General features: G+C 40.3%; 1 protein-coding gene across 3 annotated transcripts in view; it reads left to right on the top strand.

The window, feature by feature from the left end:
- Positions 1 to 14,239, top strand: part of CNKSR2 (connector enhancer of kinase suppressor of Ras 2) — a 204,684-nt gene that overhangs the window by 178,314 nt on the left and 12,131 nt on the right. For 2 of the 3 annotated variants that reach the window (XM_084201129.1, XM_084201128.1), the window contains one exon: positions 11,648 to 12,671. The exons of the other annotated variant lie outside the window; for it this stretch is intronic. In XM_084201129.1, coding sequence (XP_084057255.1) covers positions 11,648 to 11,652 — 5 coding nt within the window. In that variant the 3' untranslated portion in view covers positions 11,653 to 12,671. Of the gene's footprint in view, positions 1 to 11,647; positions 12,672 to 14,239 lie in introns of those variants that run through there. 3 annotated transcript variants of the gene reach the window in all.

The raw sequence follows: 14,239 nt of genomic DNA, 5'->3' as shown, positions 1-14,239 counted from the left end.
TTCATTATTCCTGAAATTTAGTGGAGGTTGAATGTGGAAGGACAAGGGCATGGGTGGATGGCCATGAGCAGCCAGTACCCATGGCATCTGTAGTTTGTACTTGGAGGAAAACAGGCATGGAGGGGTGAGATTTTATATTCTCCATGGATTTGGCTTTGCTGCCAAGGCTGTCAGAAGGCTGTGTGCATTTTTCAGTACCACTCCTCCTCGGAATGATGGGGAGTAGGAGGTTGCTGAGTGTTACCCAATGAACAAAGGAAAGCACGCCACCCCCAAGGTGGTGGAGGCTTAATTTACCCCTTTCCTTGAAAAAGAAAAGAAACAGTTTGTGCAGTCTGATCTGTAGTACTTGGGAATTGGAAACATCAAGGTAGCTGGGGAGGAGGTTGCAAAATTGAGTGGGGTGAGATGGAAGCAAAAAGTGGACTAGAAATAAGACATAAATCTGTAATGGTGAGGTAAGCTGTGGAACAAGTTTAATTAAGTTGTGATTGGTTTTTGAAATTAAAATCCCATCAGCCTCTAATTCTCTGTGCCATAAATGAGGATGATGGTGTTATAAATCTTTTCCTAGTTAAAAAAACTGTTTTAAAAGTATTTTGTTTGTACAGTGTCACATTTTTCTTACAGGATAACCTACTGTAAATGCACCTATGGTGCTTTAGCCTTTATTTCAAAGATATATGTAGCATAGAATTTTGAGCCAAGGTGAGCCACGTGGATGGATTTTATGCTGGGGCCATGTTCTGTGCATTGTTCGTGCCAGTGCATTGAAATACTTCTCAGTGCAAGCTGTCTTCCTAGGAGGAGATTCTGGCATAACCTCATTATTAAGTTGAAAACCCTGTAATATTAATGTCCATAATTAGTTGGGACAACAGTTATTTTTGGCCCCTTAGCTCTTGTCTTCTGAAAGTACTATCTGAGACTTTTTCTTCAGATGACTTTCTCAGTTGTACTGTATGGAAATAGAGTAAATGTTTTAAAAGACAAATTCATGAGGCTGTTTCTTTATTTTGTCCTCAAATGTTTTGCATTTCTCTAGTCTGGTGTTGCTTATCTTTAGCAATATTATTAATGACCAGAAGTATACAGCCAAATCTTCCATCTCTGGTCCTCCTGGGTTTTACTCACTTCTGTTGCTTCCTTCCTGGTTGTGGTAGTTCCAGGTTGAGCAGGGGAGATTGTTCTCTGCGCTTAGACTTCTAACTGTGGATTTCCAGTTCTGAAATCCCCCCAAGGGTTCTGCACACACCTTCTAAGGGGTTGTTTTAAACATCTTCAGCTTGAGCTGAGTGTGCTCTTGCTGTATTTTATAGTTCATAAAGTGTGTAATGGTCACCAACATTTTTCATCAACAGCTATTGTGTTGCCAAACACGTAACCAGAACAGATCAATTCTTGCCTGTTCCTGCCTTCTCTTTTTGATAGGAAACCTAAACATTCTTATTTTTCCACAGAGGTGTTGAATAGAGCTGCCATATAATATACCCTGAACTTTTTGGTTACTCTGTAACTCTTTGGAGTTGCCCATTGCACTGATGGCAAGTCCTGGGGTTGCTGTGGAAAATTTTTGCATTTACTGGCACTAGATACCCAACTTCTTTAAGAGGGATGTTTACGTTATTCTGGAAAAAAAAAATCCTTGCAAAATTAAAAATTCGCTGAGCCTTTTGTTTTTACTGTTTAATCTTGCAATCCAACATTTCCATTCTGCACAGCAAATGTGAGCACAGCAAAAATTGTCTGAAACATTGGTTTGTCTAGTTCTACATCACATATCAGATTCTGTTATTTGAATTTTAAAAAGTCATTTGCAAGAACAAGTGCTCGTACCAAAGAGAGGTGAGCCCCCCATGCCTTGAACCATGCCTAAAAAACATATTTCTAGGGAGAGTTAAAGGTATCTTTCTTGTAACCCTTGATGGATCATTCTTCCACACAATAGTTTTATCAATTTTGAACTCAGGTGTATTTTGAGCTCTGTTATGTGGCAATAAGGAGTTGCACATTTTAACTCCAGGCTAGAGAGACAAGCATCTCTTCTAGTTAGTTTGAAACCTAGTTAGTTTTAAACACTAACTTTCAGATGTTTCTTTTACTTGAAGAGGCAATTACCAACCTTTTTTCTGCCTTTATGTCCTTAGAAAAAAGGCTTCTGTTCTATCCTCCTTGTTTATAGGGGAGAAGTCTTGATTAGCCGTGTGTTCCTTGCAGGAAAATCCTTTTGCACAACAATAATCCTATCAGCCCTTCTCTGCCTTTTCCAGTACTGCTTTTTGAGATGAGATGTCACAAATTAGTTGTTTTTTTTTTGTTTCTGCTTTATCTACACTACTTCCTGTATTTATATGTAGGTAGAAGCCAAACCTCCCTAGGTCTCTGTTTTTGTAGAAGCTGATTTGACATTTTTAACGAATGTAATCTAAGAACAGAACTAAAGGGAGCTGTTTGGTATAAGATGTTTCTGCCTGATAGAGGAAAAAAGAAAAAGGTTTAGTTTTGATGTTTGTAATGCAGGAAAAAAGACATGTAGTGCTTTTCATGCAGAGGAGAAGAAAGTAAAAAAGACAATTTAGCTTCTGAAGAAAATAGCAGAGGACAATAGCTAACTGAGCAGCTTGAGAAATGCATAGGAGGAAGGTTGCTGTTACTGGATAAGAACAGAACTCAGCTACATGATAGTGTTTTTCAGGCTGTAGAGATTATATTTTCTTTGTTTAGTGGTGATATTTTGGTGAAAAGCACTTAAGCAAACCAGAGGCAGAGTGTGTAGCAAATTGCTGGGAATACATCCCTGCATAACAGCTCTGGGTCTTGCTACAGCTTGTCCAGGGGAACCTTGCTCAGGCATGTGGCTGCTGTGGACAACAGAAATGCCTCCTTACAAGGCTTACCATCCCCTGAAGGAAGGGCACTCTTACCTGCCATTTTCAAAAGGTGGCTGTTTTTACAGGTGACCCTTCCCCCAGCATCTCAGGGTGTTTTGGTCCATTTGGATTCCCTTGCATGCAGCAATCACCAGTTGTGGTGACAGTAAGGGATTTTCTCCTCGAGTCTCTTGATGCCCTTTCTGCTGCTGTTGGCAGGACCGAGGGCTGAGCACACAGCAGCTCTGGGAAGCTGCCACTGCTGGAGGCTGCCAGGGGAGCAAGCTGGGCCCTCCACATCATTACCCAGATCAAGAGGTTTCTTGTAAAACTAGTTATATTTGAAATGTGTCCCCACCTCTCAGCAGATTGCTACAGCACTGCCAGGGTCAGGTGTCAGTGGTGGCACTGTAGTGGGTGCTCCCTCCCACCCACATCTGCCTTTCTCCAACTCCCCTTCCTTGCCTCAGCCTGATCAGCCACCATCTCACACCAGCCATTCCCCTGTGCCCAGCTGCTCCCAGAGCTGGGGCAGCCCTTTGGGGAACAGCTGCCCTCACTTTAATAAGACTTCTCTTTCCCTGAATATTGTTAACTTTGACTAAACTATTTTTCCCTTGTTGTGATCAAAAGACTGGATGAGGTAGCAGAAGCTAGCAAGTAGTCGTGCACATTCGGACATGATGGCACTCTCATTTCCAGTTGAAAGAGATCCTGTTTTCATTCTCCTGAAAAAGAACACCACTTCTAACAACTCAAAAGCCTTTGAGAAGTGCCCATCTTCAACACAGCTCTGGTGGTTTCTGCCAGTAGAGGAGCTTGACATACCTTAGGAATGGGGAGGTTGGTACCTGGTGGGCCCTGTGCACTGCTCCATCCCTCCAGGGGGACAGCAGGTCTCCCCCAAGCTCTGCCCTTCCACGCTGGGCAGGGGTCAGGTGTGCAGCAGAAGAGAACCAGGGCCTGAGTCACATATTGGTGCTGTGATATGTTCAGTGCACGATTAATCTGTTCTGTGGAGCAGTGCCATCATACAGAAGTACAGCAGCTACACCTCACCAGTGTGTGACGGGCAGTTTTGGAGATGTTAGGGGATGAATTAGGAAGGAAGAGGCTAAAGAGAAGCAATTTTCATACCTGTGTCTTTGTGCCTCTGTGCATAGGTCATTGAGGGTAAAAACCTCCTGAATTGGTGGAAAAGTAGGAATTGATGGGAGTGTAGATGTACCTCCTTACTGGTTATCACCAGTTGACCAAGAACTTTATCAGGATCTTTCTTTGAAAAACACTGGGTGCACCATGTCCTCTCACCAAGAGGGTCTCTGGTGGGTGCCTGTATTTCAGAAAAGGCTGGGAAGGAGGGCTAAGAACTCCTGCATGGCTGGGCATCACAGTGTCATGAAACCCTGGCATGGCATCCTTCAGCTTTGTCTAGGTTCCTAGCCAGTCTGACAAGTCCCCTTTGCCATCCATTTTCATGAATGGCAGCCTTGTGGTTTTCAGAAAGAGTATTTAACCAGGAGCTTGAACACATAAGGTGATATGACAAAATACTCCCTTGATTAGCTTGCTGGTTTTTCCCCTCCTAAAGGGCACACAGAAATACTGTCTTAGTAGGCTTCAGGAGGTACTATCCATGCTATATCTCATCCAGTCTAGCATGTTCAGGGATTTCAAATAATTTAAAATTTGCTATTTATTGCTATCTTTAAAGTTGAAATACAGTCAGGAGCTTCTGATGTTTTCAGCATTTGACTCCTGTAGCAGGAATCCTTAGTGTAATGAGATCCCTGTGCAACCCTGATTTTCTCTTATTACACTAGTGATAGGATTGTTTTGAATATGAAAGGCTTAAGATACAATTTTCATTAAAAAATTGGATCTCCTCTGAAAACAGCTCTTACATATTAAAAATATGCAAGCAATTCCTCACAAATACCATAGCAATGTTTGGCTTGTCAGAAGAGTACCTTGCATAAAGCCTTTCAGTGCAAGCTTTTTATATAGAGATAATTATTCTCATAAAAAATAATTTAAATTTACCAGATGAAAATACAAGCCTTCAGCATCCAACAGGTGTGAAACATTTAATCAGTAATTCTTCATTTTATTCTCTCAAATAGTTAAGGAATTTCCCCCAGGCAAACAAGGAGGCCATTTCTGTGTTGGTCTGATGGGCTTTCAAGACACCATAGATAGCCAAGAAAGTAGCTCAGTCATTGGTTTAGAAAAAGAAAGGTGATTCCTGTCTTATTTTATGGGAACCAAACTAATTAAAAGCAAGACTTCTAAAAGCAGTTTCTTTATATGCTAATTTTATGCAGTATTATTTCAGGTTGTTGATAGGAGGGAGGGCTTCAGGTCTGATAGCATTTTTGTTACTAAATATGGTCCTCCTCAAACCTGAAAGACACTTGACTGAGTCAAAAATAGAGTTGGAGCAGAACGATAATTCTTGCCTGGGAACAGTCAAGGCAAGTTAGATTGACAGATGAAACACGTGCTGGAACATGAGGAGAAGGGAACACCTTTGTTAAACACAGCACAACCAGCCAGGAGTGGTGCCAACAGTTCACTTGTTGGCCTTGCCAGAGCAGTAATAGTAGAGTCCATGTTTTGTGTGTGTGCCCCTCCAGTGAGCTCCAAATTAAATCGCAGTATCTCAACCTGATCAATGTTAGTATAGAAATAATGATCATCTGCTCCCCCAATTTTCCCTGAGTAGGTTTTGACACCATTCCTGTTGGAGGTTTTAGCAAAAACTGCTGAAAAACCTCAGTTGAATGTGGCACAAAGAAGATAACACTTTTTCCTCAGTCTGTTCATTTTACCTTCACCACATGGCATGCTGTCAGTGACTTACAGTGTTCAGGTGGTCTGTGCCTCTTTCACTGACCAGTCAGAGAAGGGGTCCCAGGCCAGCATGGCAGGTTGCTTCAGCTGTCAGCAGCTGTGGCAGGGGCAGCATCTCCTTGCCCTGCCCTTGGATGTAGCCTGGCAGTGGGAACATGACAGTCTGGCTGTTATTTAGTCTCACCAGGGATTTTGTCAGTGTATTGGTGGTTTTGCTATCAGTATGGAAAGCACCACCAGAAAAAGCAATCATGTTACTTGATAACATTATGTTATCTGTTAAAGTCTTCTCTGATCAAAGGGGCTTCTATTGGTTGAAGTTAAAAATTTGTGTAAATTTAAATTTGTTATGCTATAATTAATTCAGTATGTTTCTGTCTGCTTTTAACACCCTGAGTAAGTTAATGTAAAAAAATTTCCAGAGTTACACTTCTTGAAAAAGTAATTAAAAAGTAATACACAGAATAGTTTTCACAATAATAAGACCAATTCAGCTTAAATACTTCTCATTAAAAAATCGTTGATAACAATGCAAAACATTAGTACATTGCTTTCTTTTCAGGGTTGATGTCCAAAGCACTAGTTGGGAAACAGAGCTCCCATTTATGTGTTGTACATTAACTCTTCATGGCGTGATGGACTGGAACTACAGTTCTTGCTTCATGATTAGGAAACAAGGACATGGCTTTTCAAGCAGTTCTCAGACTAAACAATGCAGGAGGTTTGGTAGATTAAATTGAGTTTTATATGCCATTGCAGTCACAGCCTGGCTGATTTTAGGTTACAATAGTACTAAGAATTGTATTGAAAGGAATCTCACCATTAGATATGTGCCTCATGTGCTTGTATCTGGGATGTAACACAGACTTCTCCTGGGCAAGGTTTGTCCCATAGGCTTATGTAACTTAAGTCTCTGTGTAATCCAGCAATTAGAGTGCCAATATGCAGAAATTTTAATATCATTATCAGAATTCATAAACTGCCCAGTGAGATGCTTAAGTTGTGATTACATCCTATGCCTTCTAAATCTATATAAAATTATGAGAAGTTCAGGCAGCTGCTCTTTCTTTTTTTTATTCAACTTTTGGTTATTCAACTGTGTCTCACAGGTTATGTCCCAAATTAGAGGGCTTCCTTTTCTGGGAGCAACTCGTTGTATTTTTTTGCAATGGTTACAAAATGAGCTACTCTAGAAAAATAACCTTATTTTCTGACACGACACTGAGACTGCTCCATCCTGAAGCTGTGAACTGTCACTCCAGTAAGACCCTGGTAATGAGCTGAAGGAGAGAGTTTTGCAGATATTAGAGAGATATCTGAACAGCATAAGAATAACCATGAGATATATCTAATGTGGAGGGACAAAATAGGGGCAGAATTAGGAATAATATAATACACTGTAATAATATAGTAAGAGTTAGTGATTGGGCAATTTAATGTGGTACATTTTAGTTTATTTAGTTATTTAGTACTGGGTAGACAGAAGGTTACTTGGCAGTAGCTGTAGTACATGAAGTGCATAGGAGAGCTGGGTTACATTTGCAAGTTAGAAATACTGTGCTAAGTGGGAGGAAGAATGCCTGCTCATCAGAGCCCTATAATTTCCACTGCCTTGTTCTCATGGGACCCAGTGCAGAACCTGCAGAGGAGCAGGCACTGGAGGTCCTATGTGGGCTGACACCACCATCTGTCCTCACTGTGCTGTTCCTCACTGTGGTGCTTTCCCGTGGAGCACTTGTGCTCTTGGTGTTCCTCAGTGAGGACATGGGGGACACTAAAACTTATATTGTGGTGTTGGAATAGCTGAAACTTGCTATTTGCAGATAACATACTCCTGTATTAGAATTGTTTGATTTAGTGCCCTTTACTGCAGTCTCCAGAGGAGTGCTGAGGGACTCCTGCTATTGCTTCCATATCTAACTGGATTCCCACAGGATAATGTGGGCAGGCAGTGCTTTGGAGTACAGTGTTGGGGATCTGCACCAGATGTGTCACCAAATCCCTTCTTCCTCATATAGTCTCACTGCCAGTCTCTACCAGCTCCTTTTCATCTCTGCATGGCATCTGTCTGACACCTGGAGGTGGTGGGAGCTTCCCGCCATTGAGCAGCAGGCAGTTTGCAGATCTGCCAGTGTTCCTCCCAGCACTCTGTGTCAAAGAGCCTTGAGCCATTTCCCAAGTAAGGAGGAAGATGTATCTGCCAGTGCACTTCCAGCAGAGGCAGCCAGGTCACAGTTTGTGGCACATGGGGAAGGTTTTCTCTTCCCTGCTGTTCTTTACATTCATTCTTGTTGGGACCCTGATCACTCATGCATAGGACTTACCTTCAGGGGAAAATGCATAACTAGATATGCTTCATTATTGGACTAGACAGTAGGTAAGGGCTTCCAGTCAGAGTTCTTCTCTCCTGAATATGTACACAGATGTAGAAATAGGTACACAAAATAGGATAAAAACTAAGGAAAGGGTAGATCTTCAAAAGGCAGGTACAGGTTTACTGATGGTCACTATAGATGGGAAGTCTGACATTTTCTACAACTTCAGTATGAATTTAAAAAGTAAGTTAAATAACCTGATATTCTTCAACCAAACCTTTCTTTGAAAAGAGCAGTTATCTTAAAAATACCATTTGATAACCAGGTATCTTGTCGTCTGTTTAGGCAAAATATATAATGTGAAGATTGAAAAGAAAGTGTACTCTTAAGTGGCAGTGGTAAAATCTTGTGCTTTTTATTATGAAAGAACGCATCAAAGTAAAAACCCTAACTTTATACCTTCTCATTAGTGACTGCTGGTGTTCCTTAAACATTTATTTATACATCAGTCTCAAAGAGAAAGAGTTGTAACACCTTCTGTGCCCCTTTCCTTACATAGGACTTCTTGTGTGAGAGCCATTTTGAGACCTTATTGATTGTGACTGTCAAATATTTATCTCATGAGAACTTTCTGCTTCCCTTTGCTTCCATTTTTATGGGCTTTTGACACTTGGCCTGGAAAGGCATGCAGAGCACCCCTTGCTCCTGCTTGGTGGGGTGATCCCAGCCCAGGGTCTAGGTGCATTCTGTCTCACCACTTCAGATGGGTAAAGTACCTCCTAGTGCTGCAGGTTTGCTCAGATATAAAATTCCTCACATCCTACATGACCACGTCAGCTGAATAAATAGGCAGAGATTTACAGCAGACAGTTTTGTGTCTGTAACCACTCTGGGGAAGTCATTTGTCATTTGCCATAGTGCAGACATAATTTGATTGATAAATGCAGTGAGTTCACTTTGCTGTATTCACAGAGTCGCATTCATTTTTGTATGTGAATGGCAGTTGGTTTATTTTTCAAAATGTTTGCAAGTCTCATGAGTTTCACAAGTTGTAGTGTCAATAAGTATCCATCCAATAGCACGTTACTCGTTCTTTGTTATTTGTATTTGTTCTCCTTTAAAACAAATTTTAAAACCCTTATCTAGAAACAAAACCACATGCTGGAGATTTTTTAGATAAATAATTTTGCTAATGTTAGTGATACAGAAAAAAAGGTGGAGTTTGTAAGGATAAGGAAAAATAATTACTACTAAAAAGCAGATTTTCTAAACGCTTAGTTACTATCCATAAGTGATATTGAAAATCTACTTAGAAAAGCCCCCTAGTGCCTAAGAATTATATTCACATTAAGATAAATAGGAAAGCATATGCTACCACTTACCTTAAGAGGTTAATGGAAGGCCATTCATGCACAGTGACTAATCCAAACTGGGATAGTGAAAAATTACCATTGTTTGATAATTTATATCGTTTATATAATAATGAAACCTTAGCACTCCTACGAAATAGTCTTTACAAAAGTGTGTCTTACTAGCAGGGTTTTTTTCAGAAATAGTTTTCTAGTGTAAAATTTAGTGAAATTTTATGTACATAACACAAGTCCTGTCCCACCATGTGTTGAAGGTAGCCCAGTTCTTCCACAGATAGAGAACGTGTCCCAGCCAGACTCAGCTGGGCATGAGCAAGAGCTGGGTATGGACATCTGCTACATAATGCCCTTGCCTTAACTTCAGTAACCCTACTTTATTTCACAGCCACCTTGCTTCACAAAAAGGGAAGTTTCTTTTGCCAAAGCCTGACCTTTGAAACAAACTTTCTGAATTCTTAGTGATTAGGTTGTATGAACAATAGCCATAAGATGACAGGATCTCCTGAGGCTGCAGAAGTGATACCTATGAGGCAGCAATATCCTCTTTCACATAAATCCAAGATTCTCATTTTCAATGCTGCAACTGTTAATCGTATAGAACAGGATGAAATCTGAAAACCATTCCCTCTTGTACTCTACAAAGTCTCCCTTTCCTCAACCCCATGAGTCCTGAAATGTGCTGGTTTGGCCTTTTGTTTGTCAGGGGGTTGGGGTTTGGTTTTGGGTGTTGGGCTGGGTTTATTTTCATTTTGGTTGTGGAATCTAATGGGGTTTTTTATTTTAAACAATAGGTTATGTAAAAGTTTCTCTTGACTGCTATACTTAGAATTTAATTATATAAACTGTTTTCCTCACACTTCTTCTTCCTCCTCTCCTTGTTGACTCAGAGAGTCCCAGGAAATCTCAGTAATAGAGAAGAGGCTGAACTGGGTTTGAGTTCTGTGTAGCATTGCTCACCCTCTGCCTCTCTGAAACTCATTTTCCAATTGCTGCCATGTGTGGAGTAAATGTCACCAATGTTTCCATCTAGGATTCTTTCTACCTTGTGTTTTCTGTCCCTGAGAAAATATTTCTTGTCTGCTTTCCAGACCTTTTGTGATATGCTCAAGAATAAAAATGGCAATGCTTGATGTTTTCCTTCCTTTCCATCCTGTCTTTTGGAAAAAAAATAATCTCTTTAACAGGAGTTAAACAAATCCCACCAGTTAATTGGAATGAGTTTGTACATCTTTACATTATGTACAGTTGAAGTCTTTCCCGAAGTGTTTTTTTTTTTAACAAAACATCCCCCAGCTTTTCATATCTGGGATTCAAAATGACGATGGATGTTAAGATCCATGGAGTTTCATTTTTTATTACAATTTAGTGTAGTAGGCAATAGAATAGGGAACGCACTGACAACAGCCAGGCTTTTGAAACTGCCTGTGCAGAGACTGCATATCCACACAGAAACTCTAAGTATACAATTTTAGCTGTATGCTGTTTATTCCACCTCTCTCTTTCTCTTTTCTTTGCTAACACAGGTCCACAAAGATTCTCGAGTTCTCAAGCCCTAGCTTATGGAAGTGTGTAATGTCAGTGTGGTTGCAAAATCACACGATCTCCTAGCTCTGTATCTTATCCTTCACCCAACATTGCACAACGCTGGACTGTCAGCTAGGAGAACGAAAGGAGCCAGATTGTGTTGTGCCACCTCTTTTTCTAGTTCTCGCATAAGTTGCCACCAGGATATTTTTCTGTGTTTGTAGCACGTTTGGTGGATTTGGGGCACATTCTTTGCTTCCATTCTCCTCATTCATGTGACCCTTTCCCAGTGCTTCCAAATGAGCTAATGTGTCTTCAACATGGAGAAAACCAACTAAGTTGGTTAGGATGTGTATTGTTCTCTTGTTTTATTTGTGGGTTGTTTGGGGTTTTTTTAATTGGTCTTTGTTCTGTTCTTTTTAAAAAAACATATCTACAAAAAGAGAATATATAACTTTCTGCCCTAAATACCTCTTTTGCATCAGGGATGGATATTTTAATGGAGTGAGGTGTAATAGCAGAACAGTGCCATGTCTCTGTCCTCACGAGCATCGCTGCATGCAGATTAGAAAGGCTCTGTAGTGCTGCTACTGTATGCCAGATTTGCTATTTGCTCTTGTTTGCATGATAGTATTTCTAATTTACTAATATGATATGGAAATAATGGCACATCACCGATCTTTCAACATATTGTATCACTGCTTTATCATATTAGGCTAATACACTGCGAGAGTTGATAGCACCTCTCCATGTCAAATGGGAACCACATCTCTTGGCACTGAACCGATTGGACTCAAAGGTTGATAAACTTATCATTAGAGAATTGGCACGACGGAGACTCAACTTCAGCCTCTTGCAAGCAACCTAATGGCCTCCGTTCACAAAGTCAGTTCTTCTTGAATAACTTTGATGTTTATAACAGAGAACAGACCTGTTAAAGCATAGACAACCACATGCCTGAATATGAGGCCTCCAGGAAGGTGTCAGAGGGCATGGCCAGTCTTTGGAAGAATGCACCCTTTCCACAATGGGACTAGGCACAAAGTCAGAGCCAGTCTACATGGAGCACATTTGCAGAAAATACTGCCCCCCGCACGGGAGAACGGAAGGGGAAGAGGGTCTTGGCAGGGGAAGGGCTTTGATGTCACTCAGTTTTGTTCTGCACACCTCGAGGAATTAAAGAGGGATTCAGCCATGGTAACTGTAATTTCCCATTGCTTGTACTGAACTCCAGTGAACCCATTCAGGCCACCCAGACAGAGTCGTGTCATTTAAGCGTGCTTCACGTTAGTGAAGGAAGTTTCCTTGCTGTGTCATGCTAAACTAAGTGTATTCTGTCAAGTGGAGGTATGTACAGACCTTTCAGAGACTTCCATTTATCCAGTGGTTTGTACTGAATTCCCAGAGGGTACAGTGGCACTCGTTCGGATGGTCACGGAGAAGATACCTCACGCTGAGATTTTAGACTTAAATCTTTGGTTCCTCTTTATCTTCTAGGACTAAAACATGTGAGTGATGCTGCCTGGCCAAGCAGGCACAAAGTATTCTCTGTGTAACACCCAGACTCCGGAGGGCTGTTTTGGGGCCAGTATTTGTCTGGATGTCACTCAACGTAGATTCAGATATTGTATTTATCATTATGTTCTGAGTCCCCTATGGGTTGATGTTTGCCTCTATCTCTGTGATTAGAATGTGGATTTTCCTTGATATATTTGGCTAAGGGTGTATTGTAATAATGTTAATGCTAATTACTTGATATTTCATACTATCTTACGGGGAGATACTTTTAAAAAATGTATTTTGAAATGTTTTCTTTCTGTTTGCTCAATGTATGGTATTGCATTATGTTAATACCAATAAAACTATATATATATATAGTTATATATATATTTCCCTTTTATAAAGAAGTAAATTATGCTTTTTTGCCTCACTAACAGGAAATGTGCAGTGAATAAAATTACATCATTCTGCCTTACAGCAGGTGACAAAGCTTATAATAGTTTTAATATTCTTTTTTTGAAAAATAAAAAGTATAGTATGACATAAATTAGTTGGAAATTCATCAAAATGCATGTTTTGTATTTCTGCTCAATGGGACTGTCACAAAACAGCCTAAATATTTAGCAATGTTGTTTTGGCATCTTTACTTTTTTCTAATCAGAAACATGCACTGTATTGCTATTATTGATTACAAAACTGTACTGTCATAAATTTTTGCCTGTTGGCCAGATAGACAAACCCTCTGAGTTTGTCTGTAGGAACTGATTTTAAAATTTAATTTAGTGCTCTTTCCAATGCTTGGCAAAGGCAGAATTTATTTTTTATATAAGGTTGCCTTTGAAGTACCTGCCTCTGCCAGGAATGATAAATCACTGCTAAGTACATAAAGATTCTGCAACCTGAAGGATATGTGATTAAAGTTTTGTTGGAATGGCCTGCAACCCCAGCCAGTCCTTTACATTCTGTCATTAAATTCCATAATTAGTTAGAGGTGAAATGTTTTGGAAATGAATTAGAGAAGCAGAAGCAAGGATGTGACTCTAAAATGTCCTTTGGCTGCCATTTGGGGTAACACTGATGATTTATTTGCTGCTCGTAGCCAAAGGCCAGCATATATCTGCACTAATGCCTATTAGATTGTCTTCAGCTTCCTCTCTTTCTTTTCCCCACCCTTTCTAACATATTGTATTGAGTATCTTTGTTTTGCAGAGGCATTCAGAAGGGCTGTAATTAGCAGTCCCTGGCATTTAATTGCATACACATTTGTTAAATATTTTTCTGTATGCCTTAAAATAAAGTATAGAAAATGGCAGTAAATGTTTCTTTAATGAAGGCATTTGATTTATTCATGAAGTCAGGATTTTTTAAAGGTGTTATTTTGGGCTTAATAAAGGAAATAAGCCAGCAAATTTTCTGTCTTGCTTTTGCATAACCATCGTCTGTCAGGGCCGACGTTCAGTTCCTTTCTCTTGTTCCTTTTGGGGCAAACACATTGTACCCAATGGGTGGGGAATGGACCTTTCTGCTGTGACCACTCTCATGCCAGTCTTGAGAGCACTTTATGCTGAGGTTCATACATGTTTACAAGTTTATTTTGACATCTGATGACATGAGTGATATCTAGAAGAGCCACGTGGAATTATTGCATTTCTCTTGTCACAGCAATAGCTTTTGTCCTGAAAGGTACCTTGAACTCTGTGTGGTGCTTACAGACCATGGGGGTGTGATGGGCATTCAGCAGCTGATGGGGGTGCCTAATATTTGGCAGTGTTTTGCCCTGCATAATTAAGATGTAAATCAGGGTGCA

The sequence above is a fragment of the Fringilla coelebs genome (genome assembly GCF_963513975.1).
Source record: "Fringilla coelebs genome assembly, chromosome: 2".
In the NCBI taxonomy this organism is placed as follows: Eukaryota; Metazoa; Chordata; class Aves; order Passeriformes; family Fringillidae; genus Fringilla; species Fringilla coelebs.
This window is presented reverse-complemented; position numbering and strand designations above follow the sequence as displayed.